The sequence below is a fragment of the Ctenocephalides felis genome, unplaced genomic scaffold (genome assembly GCF_003426905.1).
Source record: "Ctenocephalides felis isolate EL2017-DRISC unplaced genomic scaffold, ASM342690v1 CF-g0.4_SCAFFOLD_00845, whole genome shotgun sequence".
NCBI classification, from domain to species: Eukaryota; Metazoa; Arthropoda; class Insecta; order Siphonaptera; family Pulicidae; genus Ctenocephalides; species Ctenocephalides felis.
This window is the reverse complement of record NW_020536999.1, coordinates 22,455,308-22,472,736: the sequence shown is the minus strand read 5'-3', so window position 1 is coordinate 22,472,736 and position 17,429 is coordinate 22,455,308. Positions and strand designations below refer to the sequence as shown.

At 29.1% G+C, this 17,429-nt stretch overlaps 1 protein-coding gene across 1 annotated transcript in view; it reads right to left on the bottom strand.

Moving 5' to 3' along the window:
- Positions 1–1,967: 1,967 nt before the first annotated feature.
- Positions 1,968–17,429, bottom strand: part of LOC113363080 — a 44,032-nt gene continuing 28,570 nt past the window's right edge. The window contains exons 3-14 of the mRNA XM_026605567.1: positions 7,087–7,292; positions 6,728–7,009; positions 6,458–6,656; positions 6,244–6,394; positions 5,918–6,137; positions 5,638–5,855; positions 5,373–5,567; positions 4,919–5,146; positions 4,650–4,844; positions 3,857–4,083; positions 2,422–2,634; positions 1,968–2,320 (exon numbers count right to left, since the gene is read on the bottom strand). Of these exons, the coding sequence (XP_026461352.1) occupies positions 2,161–2,320; positions 2,422–2,634; positions 3,857–4,083; positions 4,650–4,844; positions 4,919–5,146; positions 5,373–5,567; positions 5,638–5,855; positions 5,918–6,137; positions 6,244–6,394; positions 6,458–6,656; positions 6,728–7,009; positions 7,087–7,292 (2,494 nt within the window). The 3' untranslated portion in view covers positions 1,968–2,160. The remainder of the gene's footprint in view (positions 2,321–2,421; positions 2,635–3,856; positions 4,084–4,649; positions 4,845–4,918; positions 5,147–5,372; positions 5,568–5,637; positions 5,856–5,917; positions 6,138–6,243; positions 6,395–6,457; positions 6,657–6,727; positions 7,010–7,086; positions 7,293–17,429) is intronic.

Sequence of the window (17,429 nt, the reverse complement as noted above, 5' to 3'; positions counted from 1 at the left end):
AAGGTTTGAAAATTCAATGACCTCTTAATACTTACGTCGTTATGATTATAATGTAAAACTAGTGGGGCGCATGGCATCGTGCCTTAAGGCAAATTGCTGGAACTTCCCATACCAAAAATTAGATTTTTTTTAAAAAAGATTAACATTGTTGAAAAAAATTTACTTCGAACAAATTAGATTTTTGAGAAAATATAAATTTGACAAAAAATTACTTTTTTTTGTTGTTTTTATTTTGACATATTTTGGAAATTATTAACTTTTTTTCAAAGCAATCGTACGACTTTAACCGCATAGAGACAAAATATCAAGGCGCGTAAGCGCCACGTCGTCGTCTAACGGATAAACATTGGCACGGAACCCATAGGAATGTAAACAAAATTTATACTTATTAAAATCTATGTAAAATATCTGATAATTTGATGTGCATATTATATGTCTAATGATCATTTTTGACCGCCAAATGGCATTTTTTTACTTTTTTCACTAGATCTCCGAAACCGCTAGACCTGCCTTCATGAAAATTTGATCAATTCTTCATCTTGTCAATACAAGTAAAATGTTTTGAATTGGGACCCTCCGTTCTCTTAAAAACCGTTACAATTTTTAGCATTTTTTGCCCCGTATCTTCTAAATGACTAGATCTGCCTTCGCCAAAAACTAATCAGCACATCTCCTTATCAATACGAATCGAATGTTTTTTGAATTATTCAAATTGCATCATCCGTGTTCCCGAAATTGTCGACGAAAATTTGTATCCGCACACACATACATCTATTTTTTCTAAGGTATGCCAAAATGTTCAGAAGATTTTGAAACGTAAAGATATATGAAAATTTTCATTTTCGATTTTTTTTTGCGATTACTATAACTTGCCCTACGGAAAGTTAATTATGTTGTTTTTTCTTAAATTTCACGTGTAATTATTAATTTAAGTTTTTATAAGCGAAGATTATATAAAATAATTAGATTTTAAATTTCTAAACAAAACTCGCTTCAACTTATAAAACAAAATAAAAAGTTAAAATAATAAGAGTTTGTTTTCAAATGTCTACAAATAAATTTATAAAATTTATTAATGAATTGAAGGCTAAAAATTATAATAATCGGTAATTTTACTAATTTCCAAAAGTGGTGACCTCCACTAAATTTAGAAATTCCACAAAAATGGTCAAATTTTTTATGGCAGAATGTATCTTTTTGGTCTTTTATAAGAATCTTATAAGAAAAACTAAGAAAAAAAAATTATTGGTTTGAAAACTTAAACTCGTATGTAAAATATTACAACTCCTATTAAAAAATGTATTATTACTCCGATTTACTCATATTTTTGTTTTTATTTTAGCTAATAGATATTTGATTGCAAATTTTGATGAATTAATCGATTTACTTATTGTTAGTTCAAATAGTTTGTAAATTATAAATTGTAAATTAAACCTATATCAAATTCTGGTTGTAGTACTGCAAAGGCGTAATTTGTAATGAAACAAAATTTATAATATGAACGAAATAATTTCTATTATACTATATACAGTCTGTCATAAATAAAATTAATAAGGGATTATAATAAAAGCTAATGATATAAATGACTAATTTTTTTACCTACTAATCGCATAAATATTAATCAGTACGATAAATTACACTATGTAATAAAATGTTTATATACACTTAGGCACTTATTTACAATTTTCACACTTTCACTTATGTCTAGAATTATAATTTGTTACAATTACAGCTTTGATTTTAGAATAAATTAAGGCTTAGAAATATATTGGCGTTTGAAGGAAATATAATATTATAAAATCACGTGAAAGTTTAATCTTTAATATGACATGATTCTATTCAATATTTATTAAAAATGAAATTAGCTAAACTATGTTACCTCAAGGCACTAATGTGATGCTTCGTAAAAATTTGGTAAATAAAATATATTGAAACAAATAAACTTTTGATTATTAAATTCAGTTCTGTGCGTCAAAATTTGTGCGCTTAAAATTCCAAATTTTGTGAATTAATTGTCAATTTAAATTCATAAGTTCTACATCTTAATTTAAGCAAACTTTTACCATTCAAGAAAAATTCAAAATGATTATTGTCAAGTCACTAAAATCTGAGGTATTGGTTTTTCTAAAATTTAAAGCATGTGAAGAAAACTAAAAAAAATTATATCACAGTCGATATATCAGTGGCGTAGGAGTCGTCTTTACAACAAGAAGACTGAGCAATTGGAGCAGCCCCTGGTACCAAATCATCTGTACTACTTCTGGTTGTTTGAGATCTTCGCAGGTTTAAGGTCGGCCTGGTGCTTCTCCTCAAACTAGACCTGGGAAAAAAAAATTAATAAATAATCGAAATTGTAAAGTACTAAACTAAACGTTTCGAGGCAAATTTTGATGTTGGTTTTAAGTCTCCAATTATTTTTACCTTAAGAAGTGTGCAACATCAGCAGCTGTCATAGATGTGCCACTATTTTGTGTGGTTTGAGGTGGTGCACTATGGCGACTGTTTGCATTTTGTGGGACAGCTGGTGACATTTCTACCAAAACAGCATCATAATCAGGAGGTGGTAGAGTTTGCTGATTTTGTTGCGTGCTGGTTCTTTGTAAAGTACTGGGCTCACCAAAGGCATTGGCAATCCTGAGAAAATATATAAATTAATATCTGTTATCATACCTCATAATAAATAAATTATTTGCGCATGTTAGAAAATAAAAGTTCCAAGGTCATTAATTCAAATTGCATTTGAGTCTAGGGAATGCAATACCGATGGAAAATTTCAATACCGGTTTTTGGGTAATTTTCCATTTTAAAACCGAATTACCGGTAAATTACCGGTATTTTTATTATCTTAAACAAACGTAAACAAAATTGAAAGTTACTAGTACAAATATGAAAAAAATGTATATACAACTACAACTATATTCAACTAAACAATAAAATAAAACAATAAGTTTATTATTTTAAATAATAATTTAACAAAAGTATATGCAATTTAATTAATTCATTATCACTATCGAGTATATTGAGTACTTTTCACCAAAAACAAACGTATGAGTAAGAAAGATCAAAAACTCATAAAAGATCATATTACATTATTATAATAAACTGTATTGTCTGTTTCCGATGTGTTAAATTAGCATATTTTCCAATATTTAAAAAAAAAATTTTTTCTACACTAATTTAAGATCGGATTCTTTGTCGAGATAAATAATAAGTTGTTATAATTGTTGAGTATTATTATTTAAAACAATGTGTTGCTTCTATAGTATTTTCAAACTTCGAAACGTTTTCGAAAAATAATATTTTATAATTGTAATAAGAAACAAAAATATTTAGTAATTATCATAATTATTATGTATAAAGTTAGAAAAAAATAAAGTTTACGCAGCGGTAATCTGTATGACATAAAATATATTAGCGCAAATATCACTTGAAAAACCGTTACATTTTTACAAAAGATGAAACAAACATCATTATCTATCAGTCCAATTCTATTCACGATATGATGCCCTTTGGAAAGCAATAAATATTCAGTTTAATGACGAGTTGAGATAATATTTGACATTCGTTTATCTTGTAGAATCACTTGAAGATATAGCTGTTTATGCGATTCTGGAATTTAAAGATAAATTTGTTCCGAGAGATTTAAACTTTAGGGTATTATGTATCAAATAGCGCTTATGTAAAAATACCGAAAATACCGGTATTTCAGTAGAAAAAACCGGTAAAAATACCGCTGAAAAATCGGGCGGTTTACCGGTAGTTCGGTAGACCGGTAGACCGGTATACCGGTATTGCATTCCCTATTTGAGTCCATTAAAATTGAAATTACAATTATTAATATTATTCTACTATATACCGTCTAACACTTCTCCTAAAACTCTGCCTTAGCATTTTAGCAATTCTAGCACCAGTAGCTGTAGTGTAACTTGGTGGTGGTGTATATTTTGGTGGTGGATCTTCTGCAGGAGCTGGTGGATTTGGAACTGTGGACGCCACTGCTGCGGCTAAAGGCGCTGGAGGCCGTGGAGGTGCCGTTTGGAGGTGCTCCGTTTCCAATGGAGGACGATATAAGGCTTGTATCCTCTGTTGAAATAAGTTGATATATTAGATAGTAATACTATGGTTTTAAATCTATATGGAATAATATAAAAAACAATGTGTAGAAGCCAAAATATTATATGACGCTATTGAATAAAAATAGCGCCTAATTTTCTGCAAATACAATTGTTCTTCATATTTGTACTGCCATTTGTAATATATTCTTGAATAGTCGTTTCTAGGATAAGCCATTTTTAATAACTACTAACCGTGATTTCAATCTCCATTTGATCCTTGTAGCGCAAAAAGACAATAATTAACATTATTATCTCAAATACGAATAATATACTATCATACATTGAATTTCGGTGTTATTTTACATAGTTAAATCCAGAAGTCAACAAATTGACAATTTTAATTAAATTCCCATGAATAATTTACCAAGTAAATATTACTTCGATACAAGATTATATTTGATCTAATATTCCAAATTGCATGGACACGTAGCAATCTACCATTTTGCTTAAAATAAAATCAACTATATCACTTTGAAAACATCAAATGTTCCAGAAGTAACCATAATTTGAAATTAATTCTCCTTTTCAACTTACTTCTAAAATATCTGGAGATCCATTACTCAAATATCGATAAGTTTGTACCACAGCCGTAAATGGAACTATAAGTAAAGGAATTAATTGAAGCAATGCTCCTAATTGTCTGGACCAAACGGGCCAATATCCAGATGTTGTCCGCCACTGATAAAGTTCTCTGTAAGCACCACTTTTGAAACTTGTGATAGAATGAACCTATAAAATAAATAAGTCAAACATTTAATAATAATTATTTAAATGTATCTATAAATTTTTGTTAATAGTATTACCATTAATGCAACTGGTAGAACGACGTTCCAAACAAATGCTAATAAAGGACCAGCCCATAAAGCCACACAGGGTCCTCGTGGAGGACAAATTGCTCGGACGACGGTGTCACCACTATAAGGACGTCCTCTAACCAAAAATACAGCAGTCACTTGAAGAAGATATAATGCTGCCAACCACCATGCACCGCCGGCACAATAATCCAGGAAGTAGATCACAAATATTCCCAGCTAAGAGGAATAAAAAAATAAATATTAGTGAAATTCAATGTATAAATAACTTTGAAGTTACTTTATAGCAAAGATTTGATTGACAATTATTTTATTAAAACAAGTTCTTCTGTTTGCTATTCGATTTCAAAGTCTTCAAAATACGCCTAGACCCAAGTCAATCTCTTGAAAACATAAAATACGTATCTTTTATATACGCGAGAGAAAATATTTTCTTACTACTTACTTCTGTAGTCAAAGGAAGACCTAAGAGAAAACCTAAAGCACAGCTTAAAAATGTAGCAGTGGTGCCCAAAGCGGCTCCTGGAGTTTTTCGAGCTGATAAAGCGCCTCCAACCACGCAGTACCAAATTGCCAATTGTTGTGATACTCCAAGCAAAATTAAGGTGAAGAAGGAGAGCACTGACCAAAATGGTGAAACCTATAACACATTGAAGTTTAGTCGAAGCAGTGTGTTATTTATTAATTTAAGATAATATTTAGTATATTACTTGATCGGGTCCTAATAGCGCAAACGAGGCCGGCAGCAACTCCGTGGCCAATCTTACAGCTTGATAACCACTAAATCTAGGATCTTGAATACCAGGTCTAGCTGCACGTTCTCCAACAACCATAGATGTTCTTGATAAAAATCTCGGAGGTACGCTGGCTAAAGCTGGAGGCAGTGGGTCTGATGATGGTCTCATGAAAGTGAATGTTGATATTCGCTCTAAAAATAAGTCAGCACAAATTAGATACTTTTTAGCCAAATTTATAGCATGCCAAACTCACCGAAAGAAGCTGTGTGATAATCATATCCGTGCTGTTTCATAACCTTAACACAAGCATTTCCAAGAACAGCAGCCGTCAAAAGAGCAATTATGGTACCAGCCACAACGATCAACGTATCTCTTCGAGGTTTGCTAAAGGCGCCCAAGGAAGCTGATTGCATAGCTGCAGCTCCAAGGAGTCCCCATGTCAAAAATGTTTCTTGAGAAGCGGCTATCCAACTCTAATAAAAAATATTGCAATATGATTATCCTCGTAAAGAAAGTCAAATAATTCTGAACCGATTTTGATTAACCGCACAAAATTTTGGTGTTGACCTAAAATATTACCTTCGTGTTGAGAAAGAACTCGTCCCATTGCGTGCCTGGAAAAAGTTGACCCAACTCATCAACTGACAGAAGTGTTAAAAATTTTATGCAAACTGCCAATAAACCCACTAAAGGCAGCACTGAAAATACCATCAAAGCTTTGCCGTATGATCTAAAAAGTTATAAAACTGAATTAATCAAATTGTTCAAAATAATTTCTATGATTTTGTTTTACCTCAGTCCTTTACTAAGAGCTACGAATACAATTAACCAGACAACTGCAAGATTGAAAGCTAATTGAAATTTTATGGAACCTAATGCACCACCAACATCTCCTTTGGAAGCTAGATGATGCCTTTGAAGAACCACACCGTTGAAATAATCGGCCACTGTTTCAGATAACTTGTAGGAACCATTGTAGAGCGGCCTGATCGCTAAAAAATGAATAGATAATTATAAACATAAACATCTTCCATAAATTTCGCATAATATTGCATCCACTTACATTCCCTGTACAGATCAAAAGGTTCTGCCCATCTATATCGATCTAATTTAGTGATAAAACTGTCCCTGAAGAATGTGAACATCCAGGAAACCGGCATAATAGTATAAACTCCCAAAAGAGCGTGTCCAAACAATAAAGCAATGCCAACTCCTCGAAATATCGGAGAAACTCTCCACATGTCCAATGGTCCGGCACACATTTGATGACCAAGGCACAACTGAAGGGCGAAAAATGGTATTCCGAGACATACTGATAACACCAGAAACTGGATGATAAATGGAGCTGGAAAAGAGAAAAACAATACATGAATTTTAATTGGCAATGAAATTGATTGTGGTAATAAATGACCGAATCCATACCTCCAAAATGTGTGCTAAGTACAGCAAATCGGGATACATTAAACAAGCCCAGGGTGCAAGCAAGGCCTGCCAGGGCCGGACTTATTCCATGGGGCCATGTTTTGGAGTTGTTGTCTCCGGCTCGACTGTCGAGGTCATCTATTCCATTATCCGAATCGGCTCCGACATCGTGCTCCATCTCTGCGTCGCGGTCATCCGGACATCTTCTAAATAAAGTAAATGGTATTAATTTTATTGAATTAGATCACTAAATAGACATATAAAATGTAGGATTTATCATTGGCTTGTATGTATGGTAAAGTTTGGTGATTCAGATTCCAGGAGCGTTATGCATATTATAAATCTATTGGTCTTCATGATGATTGATGAAACTAGTTCTAAAGTACCACTTCACGTAAAAAATAACAAAAAAATTGATGTAACTTGATATAATCTAGATAACATCTCTAGAGTAGTTATCCATATTATTCTCTTAACTGTTGCTCCGTTTATTTTACCTCCAATGTTCTATTAAGGTTCAATGCCATAACTCCAATACAGCAAAGTGTATAATTATATGTACAAGAATATCGATAATAACAATAATGAAGGTACCAGTTTTGCAGAAGAATGAAAATAATCCATAACGATTTAGAAGTCTGGTTTATGCACCTTGCGGCATTAAGGATATTGATTAAGTGGTCAGTAGACTCTGGTTATATATTTAGATCTACTTGGACTTGAAGACCTATACCAAGACTTTAATATTTTTAGAACTATAAATTCTAAAGTTACGGTTCGTTCTCCGCATTTGCATATATTATATAACCTAATATATATTATCCAATATCACATGCAACAATTTTTCATAATTTAGTGGTTTTTCTAACCTTGGCATGTATTTAAATGAAATCATCATATTTAAATAGTGGTGTTGAATTCAAATTAGGTTAGTTTTCAGACACAGAGTTTCAGATTTTATCAGAAGTGACCAGAATTAGAACTTATTACTCTATTGCGTGTGCAGAATTTGTTCTGGCTGAATAATTATGAAGAAATCGATATTCCTAACACGGTATGTAAAAAAAAATGTTGACTTGGTAATTGTCATTTAATTAAAGTATTCATAATATTTTAAATTTAGACAAATTTTAAAGAATTAGATTTTTACTATATTGCAAACCTAATTTTGAACATTTGAAATTTTGTAGAACAAGATTGTTTGGCGATGTATATCATGGTCTTATAGAACTTACTGAAATATTACGGTCTTACAGCAAGTAGTTTAATTTTAAAAATTCATTAAAGCTTGAAAAAATGAGTAGTTTTATTTTTAAGTTTGTTAAAATTAAAATTAGACGTTAGACTTGGTATAACTATAGAGTACTTGGTTTTAATGAACATACTAAACCATTGAAGTCCTACGGAAACTGGTTCAATTATAAAAATAATTGATTTTTGAAAATTTGCTTATAGAAAATACTCCGAGTTAACGTATTCGTTCGTTTTCAATTATGTGTAATAAATCTACTCGGAATACTTTTAATCACTCATAAATTAATTAATTTTTTATTGATTAAGTCGATTATTTACACGTATCGGGAAGATCATGTAACTTACCTCAAGGCAAAATATCAATACAAACTAGTTATATTATAAATTTTATATTAGAATTTAAATCATTTTATATTGAGAAGCACTTAATAATTTATTGATAAATACTTTTAGTACTATCGGTTATTTGTATTTCCAATTTACCAGACATTGTTTGTGTACTCGAAAGATGATTGACCGCAATTTATTCTGATTCATTTATTTGTCTTCAATTCTTGGAACGATCAGCGTCATCAGGTTAAACAGATATATATATATATATATATATATATATATATATATATATATATATATATATATATATATATATATATATATAAATGTATAAATATAAATATAGTATTTATATAAATTCCACGCGTAAATCAGAAAAAGTATCTACTAGGCGCGTCATCGTCATAGTAACACATTTAAGGCAACACAACCTAATTTCTTTTTTATATCAAATATCTCGTATATATTATGTTACATGTATATTAAATTTATCAAAAAATGAAGTTAAAATACTTTATACTTGATAAGTATTAGTTTGTCAAATAAAAAAATAAGTAAAACCTTTTATATAAATTTATTTATTCTCACGATCTTAGTTATCAGACTCTGTCTGATATTAATGTCTCGTGTTCTGAAATCTATAATTATGTACAATACATAAATTATATTTTTCTATATATTATTTATTTCAATCATGAGAATATGGTCAATATGTCGGTGTATTATTTACATAAATTCTATCATTAAAACATTCACTTTTATATGTGACGTGATCGCAAGGCTCTTTTCTTGCGACATTGTCTGACAATCTAGGAAATTGCAAAATTTTTCTAGAAATTATATGGACCACTTGCAAAAATTTATTTTTAACATTGACACAGATATTGGAGATTTTAAATAAAATCTAAAAAACATTGCAGATAATTGCACGTTGATTAGAAATAAAATCTTATAAGACAACAAGAAGTGTTCAATTGTAAATAATTGCAAATTGTTATCAGATGAAATCTCCTATGTCGTAGTTTAATGAGGTTTTACTTCTGAATCATTTCTGTATGAAAGAAAAATGATACTAATAAATGAATTTATTACTATGACTAACAAGTGTTTGGTGTAAATTACTCATAATTTGTATCAGCTGATAATTTAGCTGATAGAGTAAAATTTATTTGTACAAGGTCGTTGTTGGAATTTTGATTAATTTACAAAACTGAAATTCACCTTTTACCAAATATAATTAACTATTAAGTTTTTTTTGTTTATTGGCCTCGATTTCGTTAATAATATAGTTATTTCTAGTAAGAACCAAAATTCCAATGCAACCTTTGTAAACTCCAAAATTTTAACCAATCCTGTGTCGATTCTCCAATATTTTTTTAAAAAAATGTAATGTGTATGTGTTAAATAGAATAGACCAGTTTGTTTTTATATTCAAAATATTGTGCATATAAAAAGTAAATTTAAATAAAATTAAAATCAATTTTTGCAAAATTTGTCTTCATTGGTAAAATTTAATAAATATTTTAAATTAAATGTTAATTATTTTTTCAATAGTAATTAAAAAAACTGACTAGTAAACCATCATGAGACACGCAGTATTAAAGAGTAATTTAGATAAAAGTTATAATAATAAAAATGATAATTTTCTATAAATAATTTAAAGAATGAGTAAGTTCAAAGATAAATGACCGCAGTTTATTATGACTAACAAAAAATTAATAACAAAATGATTAAAAAAAATATCAAAAATTATAAAATAAAAACACAATACAGACAACTCTTGTAACATTTTATCTTCTAATTAGAGCCATAACTAAACTATCTTATTTTTTACCATTTCTTTACGTTTTAAGATCTTCTGAACATTTTGTCATACCTTAGAAAAAATTTAAGTACGTTTGTGTGTGTGTACGTATGGGTGTATGTGCGTGTGTGTGTGCGGATACAAATTTTTGTCAACGATTTCGGGAACACCGATCAACCGATTTGAATAATTCAAAATATATTCGATTCGTATTGATAAGGAGACGTGCTGATTAGTTTTTGGCAAAGGTAAAGGCAGGTCTAGCCGCTATGATACGGGGCATAAAGTGCCAAAAACGGTAACTCAGTATTTAAGAGAACGGAGCGTCCGATTTCAATAATTCAAAAAACATTTTACTTGTATTGACAAGATGAAGAAGCGGTTATGGACTCTTAATAAAAATAAGTTTAAAAAAATGTCATTTGGCGGTCAAAAATGTTTATTGGACATATGTACATCAAATTATCAGATATTTTATAGAGGATTTTAATAATTTGTACACATTTTGTGTATTTTTTTTGGGTTCCGTACCAAGATTTTTAATTACGGTACGGGAAGTGATAGCAATTTGCCTTAAGGCACAATGCTATGCATATCACTACTTTAATAATTGTATATGAAATTACATTTTGAATTATCGATTTTCAGCAAGAGATATCTCGCAAGTGTCCTAGAGACAGCGTCACAAGAACTTTGATGTCAGGTTGCTTGTCGTTTAACCATGTTTACTTTTTTTTTACCAAGTAGCATGATTAAGTGTAAATAAATCTAAAATTTTATTACTGTTACATGATTCACGATCCTCCAAGTAAATGAATCATATTTCTCGTCAAAGCGTTTCCTTTCACATTTGCGTGGTTGTCCAGCACCATGGTGTCTGTATTGGAGAGAGATATATGAAGACAATCCGGTTTTTTACTACCAAGGTCGAAAATTTTATACATTGCTCATGAGATGCTAGTTTTTTGTTTACTCTAAAGATAAACATAAATGCTTTGTGGTATGCGGTTTGAGATCGCTAATATTATCATAATAAGTATAACGAGATTGCCTCTGAATTCTTGGCGTGCCAAAGAATAGTAGACTCAGGACCTAAAATTTGGACTTCATAGGAAGGTAATTGACACAGTATTGAAATTGAAATATTGGTTTATGTCCTTGCAATATTTATTGCAAGAAATATTAATTTCAGCAGTTTGGATCCTTTAGTACTTCCACAACATGAAGCAGTAGTCATCACACTTGATTTTTATGTTTTCCGAAGAATTAAGAACATTGAAGTTCATAATGGAGAAAAATTATGAAATGAAGTTATGAAATTTTTTTTATGAAAATTATTGTCATGGATATTATAGTTAATATTGAAGGGTCCTTGCTAAAAATAACTATATTATCATTTTAATTTTTTTTATTTACCTTCAATAGACAAAAAAACTTGATAGTGAAAAAGGTTGGAAACTACTGAACAAATTAAAGAAAAATAAAGGTACTGTTGAGTTTTTTAGACAATTTTGTTCAAGTATAGCATCAATTAAAAAATATTGAATGTTCGCACAGGCTCATCTAAGTTAGTCTTCTGCAAAAGCATAGAAAATAATTAAATAAAGAAATGATTTCATCAACAGGCTAACATAAATGATTTATTTGAACTTGAGTTTATTTTTAAAAACTGTCAAAATATTATATGGCTGGTTTGGTTTATAAAACCAATCAAATATTTTCATTGTTTAAAAATTTATTTATGTTGTATTAAATTTGATGCATTTCCAGGAATTTTGGTACAAGGTGCGAACCACTGGTTATTTTTATTACTAGCTCATATACAAAATTAATGCACTGAACACACATGAATGTTTTTGGAGTAATAATTTCATAGAAATATACAAGTATGTATATCTTTTTATATTCGAATTCACCTTTTTCCTCCGTGCAAAAGCATTCTTTCATTATTTATTGAAGCGTTCAGGGAAAAACTACCTATGACCTAAATAAAAGTTATTAACCTGACCGTTGTGTTAAACGAACATAAATAATTTATTCTACATTACTTTAGGATCTTTGTCAAGTCAACATTACAACAACATAGATATTTTTAGGTAATATCTAATGATAAATCTTGAAAAAACGCATGAAGAGTAAATATTGAAAAACTGAAGTGTATGAGTAATTGAAAATATTTTTGAAAATTAACGTTGAATTTAATTTTTGTTGTAATTAAATTAAGGAAATAACACTAACAATGCGTGTACAGTTTAAATTGTACATCACGCATAATGCTCATAGTATAATTTCCGTACATTTTGCAAATTTTACGCTTTCATGAACAAATTTATTTCATTAGATTACGGCCTATTATTAAAAATCCTCATATCCTGTATATTACAGTAAATGTCAAATATTGTTTAAAATATTATATTATAGTAAATATAAATTTTTGAATTTTTGTAAAAAAAATTCACGTGTTTTATTATATACTTGGAAACATGTTTTGAATTTATATTTTCAAGTGTAAATGGTTATTGCTACTGCCTGATATTATGTTATAAAATAGTTCCAATTAAATTTTAATTACAGTTTTAAAATATTTTAAGTTAATTTTAAATTCTGCAATATGATATCCACTCTCGATTTTTTTTTGAATTTAAAATTGTGATTTTAAACTATATTAGAGTATCATTACGATGAAAAATATTTGAAAGAGAGGAATTTAATTCTTAATAATAATTTCAGACAAATAACCATATTGATATCAATATAATAGTTCAAACATTTTTATAATTTGCTCAAAATAACATGTTTATAATACATAAATATGATAACATATTTATAATTTGTCAATTTGTTGCTGCATTTTTTAGATTTGTAGTATTCTATTTTTAATTGCAATTTTTAAATAAACTGATCATTGGTGGGAGAAAAAATGCTCAAATTTTATATAATCTTTAATTTAATAAAAATCAATTTAACATTGAAGTTAATAAAGAAGGATAAATTTTCAAAGTTATAAATAAAAAATAGAGGGTAATACTGCCCTAGGCTATGTGATTTTAAATAATTCAGTAAAAATTAGTTTGACGGATTTTTCATTGCCATTTCACACTGCATTGCATTTTCTAGTGAAAATTGATATCACTACTGCATGATGTCAGCGAGGTTCAAACTCGCAACTCTGTGCACACAAGGCAGCGCGCTTAACTGTTACACCATGGAAAATCCATATGAGAAGATTAATAAATTGTAATTATATATCAGGTTGTATGTTTACGATTCACAAGTGCTAAATAAAAATTTTATTTCTTATGTCATTTCTTCATATGTGGACCTTAATAAATATAGTGTGGAATCAGTGATATATGACACACGTACCTAATTTTTATTTTTCTTACTTCCTCCGACCAGAAAACTGAACACTTGCCTGAACACAAACAATAGAAGGAGTGGTTCTAGCCATTTCACAAAACCATTTCGACAAATTATAAGGAAGAACATTATGGAAATGCTTTTTTTCGACATAGAAATAAATAAATCTATGTATAATTTATGTAAATTCGTGAAAATATGTAATATGTATGTATGAATAATTAAAATTGTAAGTAGACCATATGGGTTTAAGAGGATTAAACAGAAAATTCAAGGCGGATTAGACTAAACTGATATTATACAGTATTGATGAAATTATTAATTATTTTATGCAATTTTTTTAAGTTTCGGCAGTTTTTTTTGGTAAAAAAATAGATTTTTGAATTTTCTACAAATTATCCAAATACAATTATTAAGTATCAAGTACAACTCAAACTATTTTCAATATTTATATTTCAATTACTATATGAAATTTCTCTCCGTTCAATTACATCTAACAAGTTCTAATTAAACAATTAAATTAACCATTACATAAAAAGTTGCTCTGTAATAATCTGAAATTATTACATGAACTATAAATTTCTGTTATGGATCTTAGGTAATTGTATTTTTTCTTCAAGTCACACCCAGATTCATACAAATTGTCTGACCTCGTTTAAAAAATCAGGAAGAATCGAAACGAAGGACAAATCTTTCAATACACTTATTGAATGTTAATAAAGTGTTAAACGTTTTGCTAATTTCGATGCAAATTGTTATAAATACAATGCGAAAAAAAATAGTTATTGAATTTTTCATTATTTTAACGATAACGTAACCAGAATTAGACAAATTACGGTGCTACAGTTTGAATCAGAGCGTTTTTTGCAACAATTTGTTGCTACATTTTGAGTAGATGTTTTTTAATTTACAAATTCAAACTTTGTGAACATCTGATTTTCATATAATTTTGTCTGGAGTTCCGCAAGGTAGTATTCTTGGCCCCTTCTTATATGTGTTGATATGAAATTGCCATTTGAGGTAATGCATCTCAAATATAATCAGATGTGGAAATCGTCGGGCATTGCTGCAACATATATATGTATATATACTAGGTGGCCCGGCAAGCGTTGTTTTGCCATAAAAAATATTTCTAGTATAAAATGTCTAGTATGAAAGTGATTGCAAATATGAAGCATAAGTGTAAGGAGCATCTAACAAAAAATACATGTATGGTTTACGCACTGCGAAGCATGCCACATGTAAATGTCGGTTTTTGATAGAGCCAATTTAATCTGAAACTGATTCTACTTAAATAAATTGGCACATTTAATGCTTCAAGATTTTGATATATTATTACCGTGATTTTTCTTAATTTAGTAATTTTTGAAATATGAAGCAAAATCCGATTATTCACTTTTAAATTATATTCGCCCAGGGAATGGACTGAGATTGAAAAAAAATGAAAGTGTAAAATTTTACACTAGTACCTATAGTTTTCCTATCAAAAACTGTTGTATCTTCAGAATTTAATATACAATCTCTATTTCTATGCAGAAATTTTAAGCAAACCATTTATCAACAGTGTACTGTAATGTGATAAAATGTAAAAAAAATAAATTTTAAAGTGAAATTAGTGCTTCGTCATAAGAAAAGAAAAATATCAATTAAAATCCATTAAATAAAACGCTCACTGAAAAATTATTCGAATACTAAAATAATACTGAAATGACACTAAAATGACTATTACGAAATAGAGGTTTTTAGTTAGAGGTTGAAAATTTAGGGCTATATGTGGCATTAATTACGAGTTATATGAAATTAAAAAAAATGGTCCAAAATGTAAATAGTTGTTCAGAGAAGTATTGCCACTAATATCATAATCAAGAAGAAAAATGGTTAACCGCTGGGTTGCCCCCTCGAAAATTACAGTAAATTGAGAAGTACTATAGCAATCACAGCTCAATAAATAAGAACAAAAAAATTGTAATTTATTAAAAACATGTGGCAATAAAATATCATATTCGTTGTATTGAAAATTGTTTTATAATTCAATTCCAATTCATTTGTATTACAACATTTGTTAACTATTAGTTTAGTAATTATCTATGCAGTATTCTCATAGAATATCTAATTTAGCCAAAGTATAAAAACAATATACCCATTCACAACGATCTGTGTTGCAAATTAAATATTTGCGTTTAAAAAGATTTGTCAATTCTTCAAACAATACCTCTCATCTTTAACAAAATTAACAGAAATGCGTAGTATTGCAAAAATATTCTCGGCATAAAGACTTATTGAAATTAGCATATGCAGATTTTTACATATGCAGACGAAGTATTGAAAAAAAAATTAAAATGTTTCCATAAAATTATCCGAAAACTATGAACAGTTTACATGCAAATGTAAAACTGCAGTAAAACTTATTTAAAATTTCGACCTCACATTTGCATATGTGAAACGACCTTTATTAAAACTTTATTCATGGTCAAAACTAGGAAATTTATTCAAAAACGATAAAATGAGGGTATTCAACTTTTTACAATTTTTGTGGGAATTTGTGGGAAGTGTAGATGTAAAGTTCAAGGATTGAAAAATAGACAACCTTCGAAAATAGATTGATTAGGTAATTGAAATATATCCATCGACATTTTACTTGATTTTGTTTAAATTTTTAGCAATTAGAACTAATGTGCTTTATCGATGGCAACCCAAATGGTGGTCCTATCTATATGCGCTAAAAATATTATTAAAATTTCTGTAACACTGAAGCTTTTTTCATTGATGTAGTAACGCTGGATAAAAACTATTTTCACGTGGAAACATATTGGTGAAGTGGAAACTGATGTCATTGCTGCCTGACAACAGACTATCCAAGACAAGTGCCTGCAAACACCGATGCAAAATTCTTAGGATAAATTTATTGCCTAATTGTGATCCATCCATCAACATTAGAAGAGTATCAATCTAAATCTCGTATCGAATGTATGAAATTAATTAAACCTATCACCATTAAATCACATTACAACATTTTTTCTCTCAAAAACTATCAGATCTGTTGAAATATCTCTATAAATATTCATTCAAATTGCAAAACCATTATTACGTGATCTAATAAATTCGTATTTATATATATTGCTAAAATAGTAATTATAATTAATGTTAAAATTTTGCAATGAACGTACATCAACAATAATGATTATTTAAATAATCATTTACGTAATGTTATTAAACAAATGTGTGATTTCGTCATTAATAAAATTGTTTACAGAATTGCAAAATATTTACTTATACCGAAAAATCTAAAAGGTAAAAAATCGACAAGCATTCAAATATCTTGGTGGTAATTGGAGAGCTTGTAGAATGTTGATTCTTTTGTAAGATTTTTTTTTTCTTTTATTTGCGTATAAATTGGTAGGGACAAACTGTCAAAAATATATATATTTGCTGTACTTGATAATATAAAACCTAACTTCACGTATGTGTTATCAAAGAGACATCAGAAAGTTGCAATTATGATAAAATTGTTATTTGACGTTTGTGCGTTTTGTAGGTTAGGTTTTATGTGTAAAACTCCTGATATAACAGCTAATACATAGCTTTCTGACAT